This window comes from Patella vulgata, chromosome 5 (assembly GCF_932274485.2).
Source record: "Patella vulgata chromosome 5, xgPatVulg1.2, whole genome shotgun sequence".
NCBI lineage: Eukaryota > Metazoa > Mollusca > Gastropoda > Patellidae > Patella > Patella vulgata.
The window spans coordinates 14,892,881-14,911,803 of record NC_065883.2 but is presented as its reverse complement, the minus strand read 5'-3'; the positions used below and the strand labels follow the sequence as shown (position 1 = coordinate 14,911,803).

Genomic DNA, 18,923 nt, shown 5'->3' with positions numbered 1-18,923 from the left:
CAGCTTTACATGATCTTCATCTTAGCCATTGTCCAGAAAATCTAGTCTTTGATTGTTTATGGTCCAACGCCGATTAAACGCGTGGGCAATGAACAGTGTCTAGTCTTACAAATATGACAAAAGCATATCGTGTTGTTGGCGTTCACGTAAAAGAACCATTGGAAACGCCGCCGCCAGGGCAAAATTCTCCTCATTGCACACTGCTTCGTGAATGCCCGTCTTTATTGCCCCGGTTGGTACCGAACGTAGCACGTTAAACCCCATTTCATTTCCAGCTCTGTCGTGGGAAATGAAATGATATGGTGTTTAACGTCCTACTGCTTTGCTCCGAACTGGGCTAATGAAGACGGGCATACGCCATGCAGTGTGCTATGAGGGAAATTTTGCCCGGACAGCGGCACTACGGCCTACTCATATCATATGTAATCGTAGGTTAGATTTAGAACATGATAATATTGAGGCTATATGGATAGAAATTACTCTTAAACACTCTAAACCATTATTACTTTGTAATATTTATCGTAATCCCTCTTCCTTATCTTCCTGGAATACTGACTTCTCATTTATGATAGAAAAAGCATGGAATTCTCACTGTGAGATACTATTGTTAGGAGATTTAAATATTGACTTATTACTTAATCATAATAAATCATGGACCGATCTTCTTGAAATATATGGTCTACATCAAATACCTATTATTAAATATAAATCTTCTGATTCTTCATATTTCATTCTTTCAAAATCTTTAAAACTGCCTACCATTCAACAACCTCATTTAACGTATAAATATATATTTCTGTTCAAAATATTAAACTATAAAAGTCCAAATTACTTGTGTTCCTTATTTCAATTTAAAAATACTCCTTACAACTCTATAAATCTTAAATTACAAATTCCACATCCAAATTGTACTAAATTTAAACATAGTCTTAGTTATAATGGACCAGTTTTATGGAATTCACTTCCAAATAATTTAAACTCATTACATGTTCTCTCAACTTTTAAAAAATCACTGCATAATTATATCCAAAATGTTATGTAACTATTCTGTATATTTAAATTTAAACCATTATCGGTTTCTGCATTTGATGTTATTTGGAATGTAAATACATTTTCATTATTCAGTTTCCTTGTATGTATAATATATGTGTATGTTTGTTTTGTCTATTGTCATTTAAGGGCAGAATTGTAAACAGGCTGCAAAGTCTAATTTTTCACCCTTTTGAAAATAAAGAACTTATTATTATTATTATTACTCTTATATCAATTTCCAACTGTCTCTGTCGTGGGAAATGGAATGTCCGTCTTCATTGACCGGTTTGGTACCGAAAGTAGGACGTTAAACCCCATTTCATTTCCAGCTCTGTCGTGGGAAATCCAAAGTACATTTTTGAACACGTTGTGGTATACAAAAGGATAGTACAGGTAAACATATGTTGGTGGAAAAAGTTGGTACAGGTAAACATGTGGTGATCGAACGGGTCAGTACAGGTAAACGTGTGATGATAGAAAGGGTTAGTGCAGGTAAACTTGTGATGGTAGAAAGGGTTAGTACAGACAGGGCCCACGAGATGGGGGGGGGGGGGGCAGCTGGGACCAGGACATATAGTCTAGAGGGGTCTGGAGGTATGCCCAATATTTTTTTTTTTTTAAAAATTAGTTGGTATAAATTAATTTTAAAAAATACACTGTTACATGATCGTAATGTAGACGAAAACCGGTGATTTATCTAAATGCGGGTACCTAGTTGCATGTGTAGGGTTAGAATGGAATATATTAGTCCACTTTTTTGGAAAAATTGGTGAATTAAAATCTATAAGCCACCCGTCCGTCCTCGTGTACATTTATTTCCCTTCTATTGTCATATTGAATGAAATTAAATATGTTTATTTAACCGTTGTGTGTATGAAAGATGTCAAACTAATCAGAGCCGAATCACAAAATAGTCCTCTAATTATTCAATATGGTGGCGCCCATGAAAGACAATTTTACAGAGGCGGTTTTGTTTGCGAAGACAAATTTAAGAGTATCTAACCTTGTTTAGAAAGATAAACAGATTGAAACTCTAAAGACAGTTTACAATGGGAAAGACTGTATTGCAATATTACCCACTAGCACATATTATATATCGCTTTTACCGGAGTGGCAGAAGTTGACATAATTGCCATCTTGACATATGTGTTTACATAAAACACGTGCTTCGGGTTATTTTTACTCTGTTGTGTATACAATGCAGCAGACCAGTCGATAAGTCTCACCCCAAAATGATCACGTGAGCGCTTTAAATGGAGGGTATTTAGGGCAGTGAGGCAGTGATCTAATTCTAGAAGTATGACGTAAATCGATCGCTGCGCGCAGTATGCGTTTCGTTAGGCGCTAAAAATCAAGATGTTTTTCGTCAATAAATATATTTTCAATTTTCACTTTGATATGCTGTCTTTTGAGAAAAAGTACATACAGAATTGAACAGTTCAAAAGCGCAAAGAATAACTAAAACATTAAAAATGTTATCACAAAGTGGCGTCATAGACGAAAATGGACCAATATTAGGCATCACTTTTATTGCGGTTTTCATCAGTTGGTAGGTGATCATAATTCACAAGTTTTGTGGGATACAGCGTAAACTTGTGGTATAGAACGTAAGCTAATGACCTAATTTTAAGCTTAAAATTGAAAACATTGAATTTTCTGAGTGTAACTTTTTTCTTTTTTTAAAGTTTTCGATCTGAAACTTTCAGAATTCGTTTTAGTGGGTGGATTAAGCCAAAAATGTCAAGCAACGAGGTCAGATTTTTAACTTCTTTAATATTGCCTTATTTAGAAATAATTATCAATAGAAGTCGTCTACCAACTTTTCAGAGTAATCTCAGCAAGTTAAAATCCACCGGAAGTGCCACCATTTTTAAAACGTCAGTCTTTAGAATTGTTCTCGTTCTACAATTCTTATCCGATATTTTTGGAAACCATTCACTATTGGCAAATGATCGGCAGAATTAGAATTTTGATATTTGCCCGAGAATTTTCTTAATATGACGTCATAAAATTGAATATTTTTTTTTTAAAAAAGGGTAAAACTTTGAAATCAGGTACAATTTCGATGCTAAACTAAGGAATAGGCCTAAGTCATTTATTGCTCATATTGAAAGTGTTATCAAATTTGGTTTGTGGATCCTCTAGAGGTCCCACATTTTATTAGATTTTAAAAACCGTTTAAATATTTACACCATAATGAAGTTGGATGTCAAATATCGGGAAAATAGAAACGAAACTGCCCGACAAAATAGCCGCTCCTTATACGCAAATCGTGTAAAAAGTATGTAATAAGAGGGGGGTGGATGGCCGAATGGTTAGCACGCGCGCGCTGTATACGGTCTGTCATTGAGTCAACTGGTGAGGTTTCGATTCCCCGGTTGTACGTGGCAAGGAGTAGGGTCGTCTGTCCAACCTTGTGGGTTTTCTCCGTGTTCTCCGGTTTCCCCCCAAGTTACTCGTAATCAGATTTTAGTGTTTTGTAAATGTTTTCATTTCTGACAAAAGAAAAAAAATATGCGACAACCCTTGTTGACTCGCCAGACGACGTAGCTGCTGTGGGCGTATGCTTTTATGCCTGCAAGTAACCTATCTTTTAACTATTATAGCGAGAACTGTCAACAGACCTCTTTATCTAATCTCCCATGATGTCCCTTTAATAATACTTGATCATCTAGAATTGGTCTTTTTAACCCATGCACTGTAGCTTAAAGTGAAGACATTTATATCCAAATTCTTAACTTAGTTGTTTTTATATTTTCATTTTTGGTTCCGTAATTTTATATATTCTTCTTTTTTTTTTGCCTTTGACTATTTACATGTATTTTTATTCTTATGTATGGTATCTTCTTTAAGTTTGTAAAGAGCATCCGGGAACTCTATAGGTGAAAGATGCGCTATTTAAATACACCATAATAGTAATTTCATTTTCTTTTCGTATGCAGGCCTATGTTATTATGTTGTCTTTTTGAATTGTAATTTTAATCAAATTTAAATTCCAAGTTGTACAATAGAAAAAGAAAATGTTTTGCATTTGTTAATTTATTAGATACTGGAGATGTATGTAACATTTTGGCATGTTGTGCATTTGAGTAATTAAATGAAAAGTTAGTAAAGAGCCAGCAACATTTCGGTCCCCGATAGTAATGATAGTTTTCCATTTAGGTCAACACCGGGACAAATCTGGGAATCTTATTGACGTTTTAAAATTCATAACTGGTAGCGTTGGCGTTGCCGTTATATAGTTTATCATCTTATCATGTAGCCATTGTCCGCAAAATAAAGACTAAAAGAGTGTCTAGTCTTACGGAAGGTTATCAAAACAGTCTAGGGGGAATCGTGTGGGCCAACTGTTGGCGTTCACGTGAAAGAACCATTAGAAACGCCGCCGTCAGGACAAAATTCTCCTTGTCGCACACTGATTTAATTGTGTATGCCCGTCTTCTTTGACCGAGTGGGTACCGAAAAGTAGGACGTTGAACCCCATTTCATTCCTAGCTCTGTGGTACGAAATCCAAAGCACATTTTTGAACATGGTCATTGAAAAACACTAATGACTTGATGATCGAGTCTATCAAGAGTTACCTCCCTTCAAGGTCAAGCTGGCTTGAAATCTGTGAAAATATCAACCAGGGGCCGGTTTTCATCTTTCTTCGACATGTACTGCCTGATTTCTTTCGTTTTGTTCATTTAGCATTCTTAATGCACTCCTAGAGCACCAAGGAATTACAAAAACGGTAAGTTTTCGTCGAATGCAGTAGCAGTCTACCCACGCGACACACGTTTTTCTCAACAAGCTGCAATTTTTGGCTTGTTGCCACGCCGACTGAAGTGGAAGGGAGACTACCCCTGTATTTTGGGGGCAATGGAAACCCGTTGAATAAAAAGAGACCGTTATATTTTATGTATCTTAGTAACCAATAGATACAACATTACAAATATTAACCAAATGTAGACCACGATGGCTTATTAATTTCACATGTTCACTGATCTAGTACTACTAGTAGTAGTGGTCTTATTATTATTTCAGACAGTTACGTAATTAGGTGTTCCATTCATATTAGTCATTTGGCCTATTATATTACTGTCTGTTATGAATGAAATACTTCCTTTAATAAATACTACCATTATTGAGAATAGAATGCTGGCCCAAGTCATAAATGATAACAGCTGAGAGTTATAATTGATTGTTATTCTCGTTAAAGGATCTAAATCTCTAACTCTATATTATCCATAATATCCGAAATTAAAAACATGAATTACAATTTAATACTGGCCCATTTCAATCAAACTTAATGCTGTTATGTTACCATGAAAATATGGGATCCTAATATCCAATGTTTAAGACAAAATTAACATTTTAAAATCAGTAAGCTACATGTCATGTACTCTATGGTTTGGAATGCTATTTCAACGGCATTTGTAATGAACAGTGAAAAGCATACCGTATCCCACAAAATAATCCGGAAGTAATTAACTGATTGGAAATTATATTAAATTTTTAAAACAATGAATGTTATTGTTAAGAGTGTATCCGTGAGAAGACCATGCAAAAGGTGCTAAGATGGGGGGTCGGAAGTTTTTGATCAAACTTATGGTATGACACCCCCGAGGTGCAAGAGGTGACATGCTGAAGTGGTTACAGCCTGATGTCGCTCTAAAGGACTGTACTAGAATTATTTATACGTTTTCATCATACCCATAGCCATCATTTGTTCCATGTTGTACTGCATATAAGTGTGTATTTGTATTTATTTTATATTTGGTTTTGTCGTATTGTCCCTTTAACATATTTGTTGTATTGTCTCTTTAAGATTTCATTTTCCAACAGGTTACCAAAAATGGCTACAAAATGTTTAATTTCAGAGCATGTTTCCACTATTCATTTAGGGACACATCCACTGATTTCTACAATACAGAAATGTGGAAGCTTAAATATTAAAGGGACAATAAAACTCTTGCTGGCTTGATAGCTCCAGAAAATAAAAAAATAGCCTTATTCTAAGTACTAGATGTGTTAGTGTCCTACCTGTTGTGTAAATTATCCATTAAATCCTATTTTACTTGTCCAAAGGGTTCAAAAATATTTTTAAATCCAAGTCACATTTGAAAAGCTTTACGTCCGGCTTTTCAAATCATTTAGTTGAATTTTTCCAATTTTTTAAATTAGGTGTTTTAAGATGAAATTTGTATCATCAATTAATTGGAATATTGTAAAATAGTACAATTTGTTGACCAGAATAAAGATTGGGACATATTATTCAGTTACAACAAGAGTGGTATTGAGCCTTTAACGGCAGCGAAGCCTTGCGTCGAAGTGGGCGATGTTGAACAATGTAGTATGGTAACCACGACTTTCGGGCACCGTCAGCTGCACCTTCAGGGCCGGATTTAGAATAAGAGAGGCAAACCCCCTGAACAGGGCCCATGACATGGACCTTGGGGCCCTGGGACAAGCAACTGGGTGAGAGGGTGGGTCGGGGGAAGTCACACGTGGTGGTTCGAATCTCACTTTTAGGTGAATTTTTCATCTGTATACGGATTGGATATCAAAGCCTGTCTAAATTCCCCATTTTTCGTCACCCAAAGTTTGACGCCCTATAGCTACTTCTTTCCTGGGGTGGGTTTAAAAAATTTATACTCATGTGAACAAGCAACCTCCCAACATTTGATACAAAAAATAAAAATGACCAGAATCGACTTGACAAAAACTAGGTAAAGGAAACAATAACCCATGAAATTAACCTGTAATTCCCCTATTTTGTAGATAATTAACTGTAGTAGATAAAAAAAACCTAACAATTTATTTTCCTTTTCATTCATATGGTGTTTACTACCAGCCCTAAAATACATTAGTATCTGTTTTATAAAAATGTCTTGAAAAAAAATACTTTCAAAGGCCTGTAATCGTTCATGGCTCATCTGGCGCCGACGGGAATTGGCTTCCGCAGTTGTCCACGAGCTTCCATTGGAGTATCGACGTGCTCAATCTTAACAAACATATCCATTACTCTCAAATAGACATTATTTTAAATAAAATAATCCATCGTTCGCCAGAATCGTCTGAAATTAATTTTGTGGTAACAGCACTAGGTCATCTACAAACTGTGTGAGTTTGCTACGTATAGTAAAGGTGTAAGGAATTGCCAAAGTTGTTATTTGAGAAAAGACAGATTTTGGCAATTTCACCATATGAAAAATATTTTTTCAATTTTCTCAGTCAGGAATTGAAAGATTTATCTGATATTGCACATTTATGTATTTTGGGACTATCCCAACTTATAAACCAAATTTGGTCAAAATCTGTGATTGAAGTCTTAGCACCTTCTGCATGGTTTTCTCGCGGACACGCTCTTAATCACTTTATATACATTCATTTAGATTAATAAATACAAAATGTATTGTGATTCAGGTACTTCAATACAATTCATATCCTGATTCATAGCCAGGTCAATATTTACCAAGGCAATAACAGGATAAATGATTAATTGATATTTTTATGGCAAGAATTTTCAATCCTACTGAAGTCAAAAAAATAAAATAATTACTGAAATGAAAAAAAAAAACATAAAAAGAATCGTACAAATCGATTCAGAGTCTCACGATTGAACGAGATATCATGCCAGCACTACCATTTACACCTATTTTAAGGTACCAAGGAATAGAGCTATTAACCCGGGAGCCCAGTGAGGTTTAATCAAAATATTGAGTCCAAAAGGTTTGAGGTCTACAACACATATTTTACCCCTAGATCATTTTGGAAAGGCAAGTCTTAAGTTTTGTAACCTGTGCATATACCTGGGAGGGCTCCCCCTAACCCTCCCAAATTTATTGGGAGTTAAAATTCAATGTCCATCCACAATTTTCTTGCAAACCTTTCATACTTAACACAAAGAAACAGAATGCATGACTTAAGAGCATAAAATGTTGTGCTAATGCTACTTAAGAGCTTATTTAATTGGCACTTATTAGTGACAGTAATTAAAATTTAGAGTCCATAACTGAAACAAAGCCCAAAAGCTAGCTTTGAACCACTCTTAAGCAAGGTTTGTTCAACTTTTGTCGCTCTTAAGTGATATTTTTGGTTTCATGACTAGGTTAGCTTGCTTTTAGGCTTTGTTTCAGTTATGGACTCGAAATTTTAATTACGGTCACTAATTAGTGACCTTTGACCTTTGTCGCCTTTGAACCACTCTTAAGCAAGGTTTGTTCAACTTTTGTCGCTCTTAAGTGATAGTTTTGGTTTGCTAACTTGGTTAGCTAGCTTTTGGGCTTTGTTTCAGTTATGGACTCTAAATTTTAATTACTGTCACTAATAAGTGCCAATTAATTAAGCTCTTAAGTAGCATTAGCACAACATCTTATGCTCTTAAGTCATGCATTCTGTTTCTTTGTGTTAAGTATGAAAGGTTTGCAAGAAAATTGTGGATGGACATTGAATTTTAACTCCCAATAAATTTGGGAGGGTTAGGGGGAGCCCTCCCAGGTATATGCACAGGTTACAAAACTTAAGACTTGCCTTTCCAAAATGATCTAGGGGTAAAATATGTGTTGTAGACCTCAAACCTTTTGGACTCTTTAAATGATTAGAAATCATTGATTTGAGTTAAAAAGTAGAATTGTTGGGTTCAATGGATTTCACGTGACAATCATATGTTGATGTATACAAATGTATATGTTGATTTGTTTTATGGGATGAAAGTCCCAAAAGAAAAAATTGATGGAGAAAGCCAGTCACAGGATGACCATTGTCTTCCACTGTTGTCAAAGTAAGCCCAAAATATAACTAAAGATACTAAGATAGTAAACAAACGGACTTGGTCATTTTAAAACCAAACTTTAATCGGATCAACCTAATTCAAGACTTTATTCTAACGAAGATGTTAAGGAGAGCCCCAAAAAGTAATGATTACTTTCAAATATGTTGTCAAAATATCATTTATAAAGATTATCTAAATAATTTCTTTGTAGCCATTTAAATAACATTTAACTATCCTCACTTATCCAAATAGACATCCACAGCCAATATTAGGAGTGAATGTTAATCATTTATAGCCGGGGTTTCAAACATGCGGCCCTCGGGCCATATTCGGTCCTCCAAGGGTTTACATGTGGCCTGTGGAACAAATTTCAACAAACTGACGTCTGTCAATAATTATTAGAAACCAGCAGTGGAAATCATTTATTATTGTCCTGTTTCAGTAAATCTCTGACTTCTGTACTGTATGTCATAGATATCTTAAGTTGTTTGTAATGCAAGAGATATTGTGTTCTATATTTATATCTTGGCAATTTTGGAAACCAGTCTAAAAATTGTAATGATTGTAGTCAAATAAATCAATAAAAATTTTCTTTATCTTCATATTTTTGTTTATTTGTGGCCTACTTGATGTAAAATTTTAATTCATGTGACCCCTGAATCGAAATGAGTTTATAGTATCTTGTAAATTATTTTCACCATTAACTGCATAAATTTCATAGATCATCCAGGAGTAGATACTCAACAATAATTTCAACAGATAATCGTTAAACAATATTGACTTATTTTGTAAATATATGCCTTTTCTGCTCTTTTGCATTTATTGGAACAACCCATAAATTTATACAACATTTTTAAACAATATCTATAAACCCATTTTAATTGGCTATTGGCTTAGATATATATATACATATATATATATATATATATATATATATGATTGATAATTAGATGAAAAGATGTGCAAAAAAAAATATGAACAAATTTTGTAAAATATGCCAAATACGATTTGCCATCTATTTGTGATATTCACCTTAACACACTACATAATTATTTCTTTCCAACCTTCTGTAGACTATTTTTAATCATATATGTATTTTATACTTCAGGAACAATATTATGTCAGCGACAAAGGGAGTGAAGATGTCCATCATCACTACATCGAATAGTAATAATAGCATAAATGTTTCTTCAATGCCCACTAAAGTTACTTCCTATTCCATATTTAGTCGTAAAAACCTAGTGCAAGATGAAAAACTAGTCGTAGCCACACTAGCTTCTTTAAAATCTGGCGATCCAAGCCAGTTTATCAAAGAAGAATTAAAATGGCTGATTCAGTCGAGAAGAGTGGCAGCGGGTAAAGAAGCTTTAAAAGTAGAATTTATTCCACCAGCTAAAAATGAGGTAAGATAGAGTTAAATTGTGTTTATTAACAAATTATTTCCAGATACTGTTATAAAGAAAAAAATTGTTTGCCAGACATTTTTTGTATGCCATCATTTTATTGTACTACCTAGATTGCCAACACCCCTGTCCATTAGTCCATTACTCAGTCTGTTGTCGAATTCTGTGTAATCACTCTCCTCAGCTCCTGATGAATGTATGAGATTGTTTTTACCAATACTTATTGCCCTTGCCTTTCAGACTGTGTAATCGACCATATTTGACATTTTGAGAGATTTTTTCCAAACTTTACTGCTAATAAGAATAAACCCTATCTTAATTTAAATTTAGAATCACACTTGCAGAGTTATTGCCTTTGCTATTGGGTTTTGAAAAGACATTCTGTCAAAACTTGCTAGGAAAGTTTCACAGTTCACACCGCAAATTTTTGGTTTTATTACCCCTCCACCCCCAGCCCCCTGGCCTTGTTACTGAAACCTTGTAATCAGTCAGAGTTTGGAAATTTTTTGTTTGTTTTTAAACAAGTTGAGAATCCAGATAAATTCTTTTTGAAACTTAAAAATATTAAAAAGTTGAAAATCTTCATGAAAAGCCAGAAAGACTATTTGCTGCTAGTGGATGTATAACGTGTAGCCTGTTAACAAAATTTGCTTGAGCAAGAACCCTGTAGCCCACCTCTTTATATAGAGCTCCTGAATGATTTGTCACCAAATCTAAGACAACTTTTTTTTTTTTTAGATGACTCCTGATGAAATCGAGAGAGCTCAGAAAAGAAAAGAACAGAACCGTCTTGCAGCAAGGCGTTTTCGAAGAAAGCAAAGAGACACAAATGTTTACTTATTAACTGTAAGTTCAGTGATGATGAACCGAATAAAACATGAAATTAGATGTCAGATTTTTGGAGTAATAGATATATAATTATTATAAATAGGTATAGATAGGGAAACGGCAACACTCTGTTAAAAGAGTAGCAGTGATCTGTGTAGCTGTTGGATCAAATGATGATGCTAGCTGAAAGAGCAAACTATGATACATATTTAAAAATCAGAGGTGGTTTATTGATCTTCACGTTTTGGGCTAAAAGTCTCTTGGACTGTGCGGGGTTGGATGGCCGAATGGTTAGCATGCACCCGCTGTATCATACGGTCTGTCATTGAGTCAACTGGTAGGGTTTCGATTCCCCGGTTGTATGTGACAAGGAGTAGGGTCGCCTGTCCAACCTCTCTGGTTTTCTCTGGGTCCTACGGTTTCCTCCCACTGCTACGCGCAAGCGAATTATTGAAATAAAAAAATTAAACCATATGTTAGTCCCGAAATGACCTAGTTTGTGTCGAGTGGACGTTAAACCCCATTTCTTTCTCTCTCTCTCTCCCTTGGACTGTATTGGAGAGAAAATTCATAATTATGGATAATGAAGTAAACATTGATTTGCTTTTGATAATATAAGTCTGATTGTGGCAGTATTCAAAATAAACAGCAGACCCATAGAGTACATGTAAATCTACGCTGAAGTGTGTTTAGTCATGCCTGCTTGGATCAAGCATCAAACTAGACAAATATGTCAGTGTTAATTACAATAATTTAGCTATGTCACTGCAGATGGACCTTTATAAAGGTTGTGACATTAAATACACCAGATCCATTTTCAACTTGTATAGTATTATCATTTAGTAGATTATCACTGAATTATTTACTATACATTTCCAGTAACAGTAACAACTTGATTAAAGATGCATTAGGTAAAAGCTAAATCTCTTTCTTGGAGGTCTGTATTTTGGCTTCAAATGTTATATAAATTAATATTTAGACATTTATTAACATAATCAACTCTCATGTCATCGGATGTCTGAGATTTAAATGGATTTAAATATCCTAGACATTTAAAAATTTTACGATAAAAAAATGGACAATCGAGGCTAAATTTGCTACGATAATAAACGATCTACGCTGTAATTTGAAACAACTTCTCTCAGAATTAAGTAATTTGAATGAAATTATCAATATTCATTTTTCATTATCTCTCTTTGAACTATTATAGCAAGATCATCCAGCTCTTTATCTCAATCTTGCATCTTTAATTGAAGGAATTCTAGAGCATGAACGGTACATTTAAGCCTGTACCAGACAGAATTGGATTTGACAAAAGCCTACTTGATCTTCAGGCTTAGTTTTACACACACTGCAATATAGAATTGCAGGCAAAATTCTGATTTTCTAAAATTACTGGCAAAGACAGTAGAATATTTTACAAACTGTTGTTTGTTTTGTACAGATTCTGTGTTGGACTAACATGCTACGACTATTTATTAAAAAAATAAGGGTTTTAACTTACATGTAGGTATTTTTTTTAAAATTTAATTTTTATTTTTTATTTCAGAAAACCAAACAATTAGAATCTTCAAATAGAAGCTTAAAAAATGAAATGGGAATACTTCAACAAGAAAAACAAAGACTTTGTGATTTATTAATGATACATGCAAGTTCGTGTAGAAGTCACTCGCAAAAAGAAGAATTAAAGCGTGTTTTACAAGGCATGTTAGAATCAAGTTCTAGTGCACGATGAAAATGATTCTAAAAAGAACTTTGTGTGGTGTATGGCATTTTTTGTGGCTTGTGATTATTATTGTTTATAAATGAATGTTCATGCTGTATCCGTGATGAATGGTTGACATTGCACAGGGGAGGTAACTCAATATAAGTCATCTCTTTTCAGCATAATTAATAGTGCTTTTGAATTAGAATTCTCTTTCATCAAAAATAATTTCTCTGGACTGGTGATGAATGAAATTGAAATCAGGGGAGGAAAACTAAAAAATCCTGTGGATTATCTCCCTTTAGCAGCCTAAATGACAGTGCTTGTGATTAAATGTGGTGATGTATATATTATATATAACTGTGAGAATGATTGACAGTTTGCATTAATTTCATTTTGTTCATGATTCATAATATAATTGGGACTGTGTATTGTGATTGACTATCTGAGAATCATTGTACAAATTACATATAATCATTCATAATAATAGAACATGTAGATTATTACAAAAACATTTCATGCCTTTCATTTACATTTTTAACAAAGGCAGAAATCCTCTTTTAAATTAGTAAACATTCTGAACACTCAGAAATTCTGATTATCTTTCTTTTCTACAGCTATTTTATAGGCCTACATTTAAAGTCATTGATTGTCATTTGCATCTTTTAGACAATATCTAATTTATGATGGCTTAATACCCAGATTAATTATTTAACATTTAATTAAGAAAATCAAATCAAGCTATCAACTCTAGATAATATACTGGCTTATATTTAGTCGTATTAAAAAGAGGCCTATCAAAAGTAATCAAGCCACCAACAGTAGATAATCGGATGTTGACAAATTGTCAATACATCATACATGTATGTACATGTATCTTTGTAAAATACTGCATGGAATTGAACCAACTTTGATAATTTTATTGTTTGCAAGTGATTCAGAATCACTCAAATGACGTTCAAAGACTTTATAGTGGATGCATATTGTTGTCAACTCCATCAGTCATCCGTCCACAATTTCTTGAGAACTCTCTACAGGTCAGAGTTCTGGTTCGATTCTGTTGAAATTTGATTCTTTATTTGGTTATAAGAAAAGAACACAATTGAAATTCAAAATTTTGGAATCTTAACACTTTTTTGCTGGTGGGTGTATTAGGGTGATTGAGAAGCTCCCTTTCTCTGATCTACAATGTAACTAGTTGTTGCTATCCTTGGCATGTAGTTGTGATGCATGTGATTATAAGTCTGCTTTCAATTTAGTGATGTAGTCATAAAAACGATCATGTAATAATATATAGAGTAATGAAATAATACATTTATATAGTGCTTGAAATCCCACATGAAGGATATCCTGCTCAATGACATTATTAAATTTTATAACCACAAACCGTATGTTATAATATAATACATCATTTGTTGAGACCTAAAAGATGCACTCTGTAGCATTTTGAAAACAAAAATTCAATAAAAATATGCATAGCTGCATTTGTTTTTGATGCTAGTTTGTCTAGGCAATACGATAGTTGTCCTAGGCTACAGTTTGCAGTGGCAATTATCACAGTGGTTGATGTCTATTGAATGGGCTGCAGGTGTTAAAATTACCCATTGGCTGTTAGCCAAGTAGCAATTATCAATATTTACATGTAGGTAATGTTTGATAAATTATAATTAACCTTAAAGGTGTGGGAATCCTAAGTTAGACTTAGTTTTGATATACTCATGACTATAGATGATGTCAGTATATATGACTACCTGTCTGTCTTGTATTGTTGTTAGTAATGATACAGTGTAGGTTGTTACTAGTAAATACATGCTTCAGCTGTAATATCTCATTAACTTACAATACAAATCTAAAACAGTGGACACATTAGCCGAATCATTTCGGCCGAATCGTTCGGCGCCGAATTTTATTCGGCCGAATGGGTGGACACACTAGCCGAATGCTTTGCCCGATTCACCAGTTGATTGCATCACCTTTTATGTCACACGATTAAACATGGCGGCGTCTATGTCTTCAAACTATCACATGACTTCTCAATAGGAGTGGTGATTGGCTAATGAATTCTACATTCGGCCGAATGCTTCGGCGAAGCGGACACACCAGGCGAATATAATTCGGCCAAATATATCAAACCTGTTTGATTCGGGCGAATCATTCGGCCGAATAGAAATTCGGGCGAATGACAGTGGACACACTAGGCGAATTTCGACGCCGATTGATTCGGCCGAATCATTCGGCTAGTGTGTCCACCGCTTAAAGGAAAATGAGAAAGGAGACATTTATGATAAAAGTGTTCTCCTAAAATTAAAGACTAGAACTTTGTTACATCATAATATTTCATTACAAATTTAAATCTGCATGTTCATTTATTTCACAAAACATGAAAGTTAATATGGAATATTAGTCTGTGGCCTAGATTTCTTTATATGAAATAAAAAGTAAACACAATTGTTTTTGTACAATATATTAGATCTTTACATTCTGTTATGTTTCCTTTTCATTACGGTTTTACAATTCTTTTGATGGTCCGATCTCCATGTGAAGTTCGTATTAAGTGGCGGACCGACATACATTTTTGATGGGACAGGACTTTGAACTGTTACGGGGTCCTTCAAATCATCAACAATTGCTGTTATACAAATCTCCCTACACAAATCCCATTCGAATGGGTCTTAATTCCAAAGTCCTGATTCTACATGTGTTATTATCAGGACACCCAGCAATATTATAGTGGCTATTCAACCCTAAACATCCTACTCTGTCTTACCACAACAGTAGACCTAAAATGTTTAAACTATGTGGATTTGGAGCCCTGAAGATTAATCTTCAATCGTACCTATTCATAACCATGGTTGATACAGTGGTCCTTAAATGTCACAATGTACTACCTGTATTAAGGAAGTTTGGACAACCCAAAAAACAAATAAAATATTATCCGGGTTTTAATCATATAGACATATTGTCTACTGACAAAAATACCACAGAAATATATATGATTATATTATATAGAGATATATAGTAAGTTATTTATGTAGCTTTAATATTAACTGAAGGAAACGTTATGTATTGAGTTGAATTAGACCATACAGATTTTCTGTCAACCTTTTAGATGTAGAAACATGACTTAGATTTATAAGGGACTGGCTCTGTTTCACCCAGGATGACCCCATGGTATATATCATATATATACCATAAATGTGAAACAGGTGCTTGCCACATAGCCATGTTCTAACTAGAATGAACAGACAATAAGTATGCAGGTTATTTAGGCAAATGAATGTATTAAGGCCTGATATTAATCAGATTGAATTATGTTGTTTTTGTTGTTTATTACCATAATTTATTTTCTCAATAACATAATTTTCTAAGAAAAATATTACAATTATTTAATTATTATTATTAGACTCTTTATTAGTTGCTTGATTGCTGTCAAATATTCTGTAGTACATTGTTTACCTATTTCTATTGATTTAAAGGCATAATGATGACTAGATTTCTCAAGCCAGTCAGATCTCCAATTTATTTATTGATTCATGTTTGCATTTTCTTTTTAAAATTAAGAAAATTTAGTGTGAAATTCATTCAGACATACACATGTAATACAAAGTAAAAATTAGAAGAATTAGTCAATTTAAGAGCTTCCATTCCTCATGGTTCAGTAAATTATAATTATCATAATGTATTAGAAAATAAAAGAATAACAATTAAAATGAACAGTTTAAATAAATAGAAAGTAAGGTTAAAAACTAATCAACTCCTTTAACACATTAAAGAGTTTACTCAATTATATTATTTCTTAATAAATTATAAAGAGGAAACTGAATTATAATATTTCTAAATAAATTATAAAGGAAATCCAAACAAGTTGTTTCCGGTTGCCTCCCACATACTCACATATTTATTTCCTCCTGGATAGTTTCAACCCAATTCATTTTTAAGAAACAAAATATTATATAATGGAACTGATTAAAAGTTGCAGACAAATGGCAGAAGTACAAAAACATTCTAAATTTTATTTTCTGAACTATTTTTTTGACTATTGTGACGAAAAAGGGTTAAACTTCTTGGACTGTCAGTTGATGTGATGTGTTATTTTGATCAGTGAAGAGGCAAGCTCTATATTATTTGAGTTGTATGGGGAAGTTTGCATGTTTGTTTACTAATTTATATTTAAATTGTAGCTTATTGTATCTATTATATCTTATTTAAAGACATGCAAATTTCAACAATAATAGTTTGTCATCTCAAAAAAACACATAAAATTCAATGAAATCAAGAATTTTTATTTTGACCTAAATCAGAGTGGTTGAAATCTTCGGATCAAATCAGTGCATGGCCAAAACAAACGTTTTATCACCATAGTAAATATGTTTAAACAGATCGATGTCCTTTAGATAAAATATAAGTATACCCCTTGTTTACTTACATAATTATACATATACAGTATACATATTGGAGATCTCAGTAAAGATAGATAGTAAACATGAATATATGTTATAAATATAAATGTATTACCTTGTCAATCTGATGCAAGAAGTCTATATATACTATATGTATATAGGCTCTATATCTGATCAGACATTAAGATTAAATATAAGTTCTGTTAAAACAGAACAGTTTGGAAATAATCCACTTTGATTAACTTTATATATGTGTATATATGTGAACATGGCAGCATCTTGAATTTGTAAAAGAAAATTAGAGTGGATTAAGAAGCTTGTGAGAGTCTACATACCTAATCTAATTTAACTTATTGCAACATGTAGAACATAAATAATTTGAAAGATTGTAAAGTGCTGCATATTTAAATATATTGCTTTAATACATGTAAGTACACATTGTATTTCTTCCATAAATAATATTGCATTCGTTATTTTGTCTTATATTTTTATTCACCCAATAATTGATGTATATTATCTGCACCCCACCCCAGCCCTCCAGCCTGTTCGTGCCCACTTGCTAGTGAATCCAGTCCTTTTGCATTCGAATTTTATGAAACATAGTACTACATATTTGAAAATTATATTATAGAATTTCAACAAAATACTTTTATTACTTCTGGAGTGATTGTCTTTGATTACCTTGTAGAACCATGCAAACTCTTTAAAGGCAAAAGTCGTTATCTAAAAACATATTCACTGTTTCGATTATTGTGACAAAAAAGCCTACAAAGTCGCACCTGTTTTAGATGTTAGATCCATAGTTATAGCCGTTGATTACGTTCTAGATTTATTGTCCAAACTCCTTTGATAAATTATCTGAGTGACTTCTAATAAAAATATGAAGATGCGTCGAAATTCCCATTATTCAAATGTTTTGTTTTACCCCAATCTAGTCCTTATTTGACAGCTGCCATTTCTGAAGCCTCCAAGTCTACATTGACCTATCCCAGTTGGCGGTCTCGTTTGAGATCTTGACCTTCATCTTAGTTCACTACAAACGGGAAGACCAAGCTGGGTGATTACGGTACTTTTAAAGATATATACAACCATTCATATGAAATAAAGTTTTGACTTACCTTTGGCCCGACAAAATATTCAGTCTTCAGATTTGACTCACAGTTACACTCGGTCATATTGTAAGCTATGGACATCAGATTATATTACCATGAGCTGTTGGTAGACAGTAATAGCACCTTAATAATGGCCCAGGTAAAAAGGGTTGAGTTTTTAACCCCACATAAACAAGTGACCTAGGATAATGATGACTGTTTAAACACCCTGTGCTGAGAGTAAACCGTTTTATCGTAGAATAATACAATTGCGTCAGGCGTGTTACTTTTCTTATGTTGTCTCAATGGAAAAAAAAAAAAATTTCAATCCAGTAGACTAAAAGTGCCATTTCCGTGGCACTTACTTTATCATCCCCAAGAACGTGTCATTTGGCTGGTTATTTTCTAACTGACCTCTAATTCTTGTGTTTTAGCTTTTAAATATGATAGTGTTAAGGAGAAACAAATGCTGTTATGACTTACATTTGCGGGTAATTTGACAGATACATGTAGATGGTAAATATTGAAAAAGTTTCTCACGCAACTGGGAGCAACTCGCTTTCCCATGGCAGTTTGGGAAGCCTTAGGTTACACCTTGATGTTGAAATTATCCCTCCTCCCCAAACAAATGATGACTTCTTAATTTTATCTGGATGCTTGCTAGTTTTACCTTCGATATTTGCAGTACATGCTTTGTAAGTCGATGA

At 33.6% G+C, this 18,923-nt stretch overlaps 1 protein-coding gene across 1 annotated transcript in view; it reads right to left on the bottom strand.

Moving 5' to 3' along the window:
• LOC126821466 (translin) overlaps positions 1-18,461 on the bottom strand; it is a 101,356-nt gene extending 82,895 nt beyond the window's left edge. Inside the window, exon 1 of the mRNA XM_050549915.1 lies at positions 18,244-18,461. Coding sequence (XP_050405872.1) covers positions 18,244-18,318 — 75 coding nt within the window. The 5' untranslated portion in view covers positions 18,319-18,461. The remainder of the gene's footprint in view (positions 1-18,243) is intronic.
• Between the last annotated feature and the right edge of the window lie 462 nt (positions 18,462-18,923).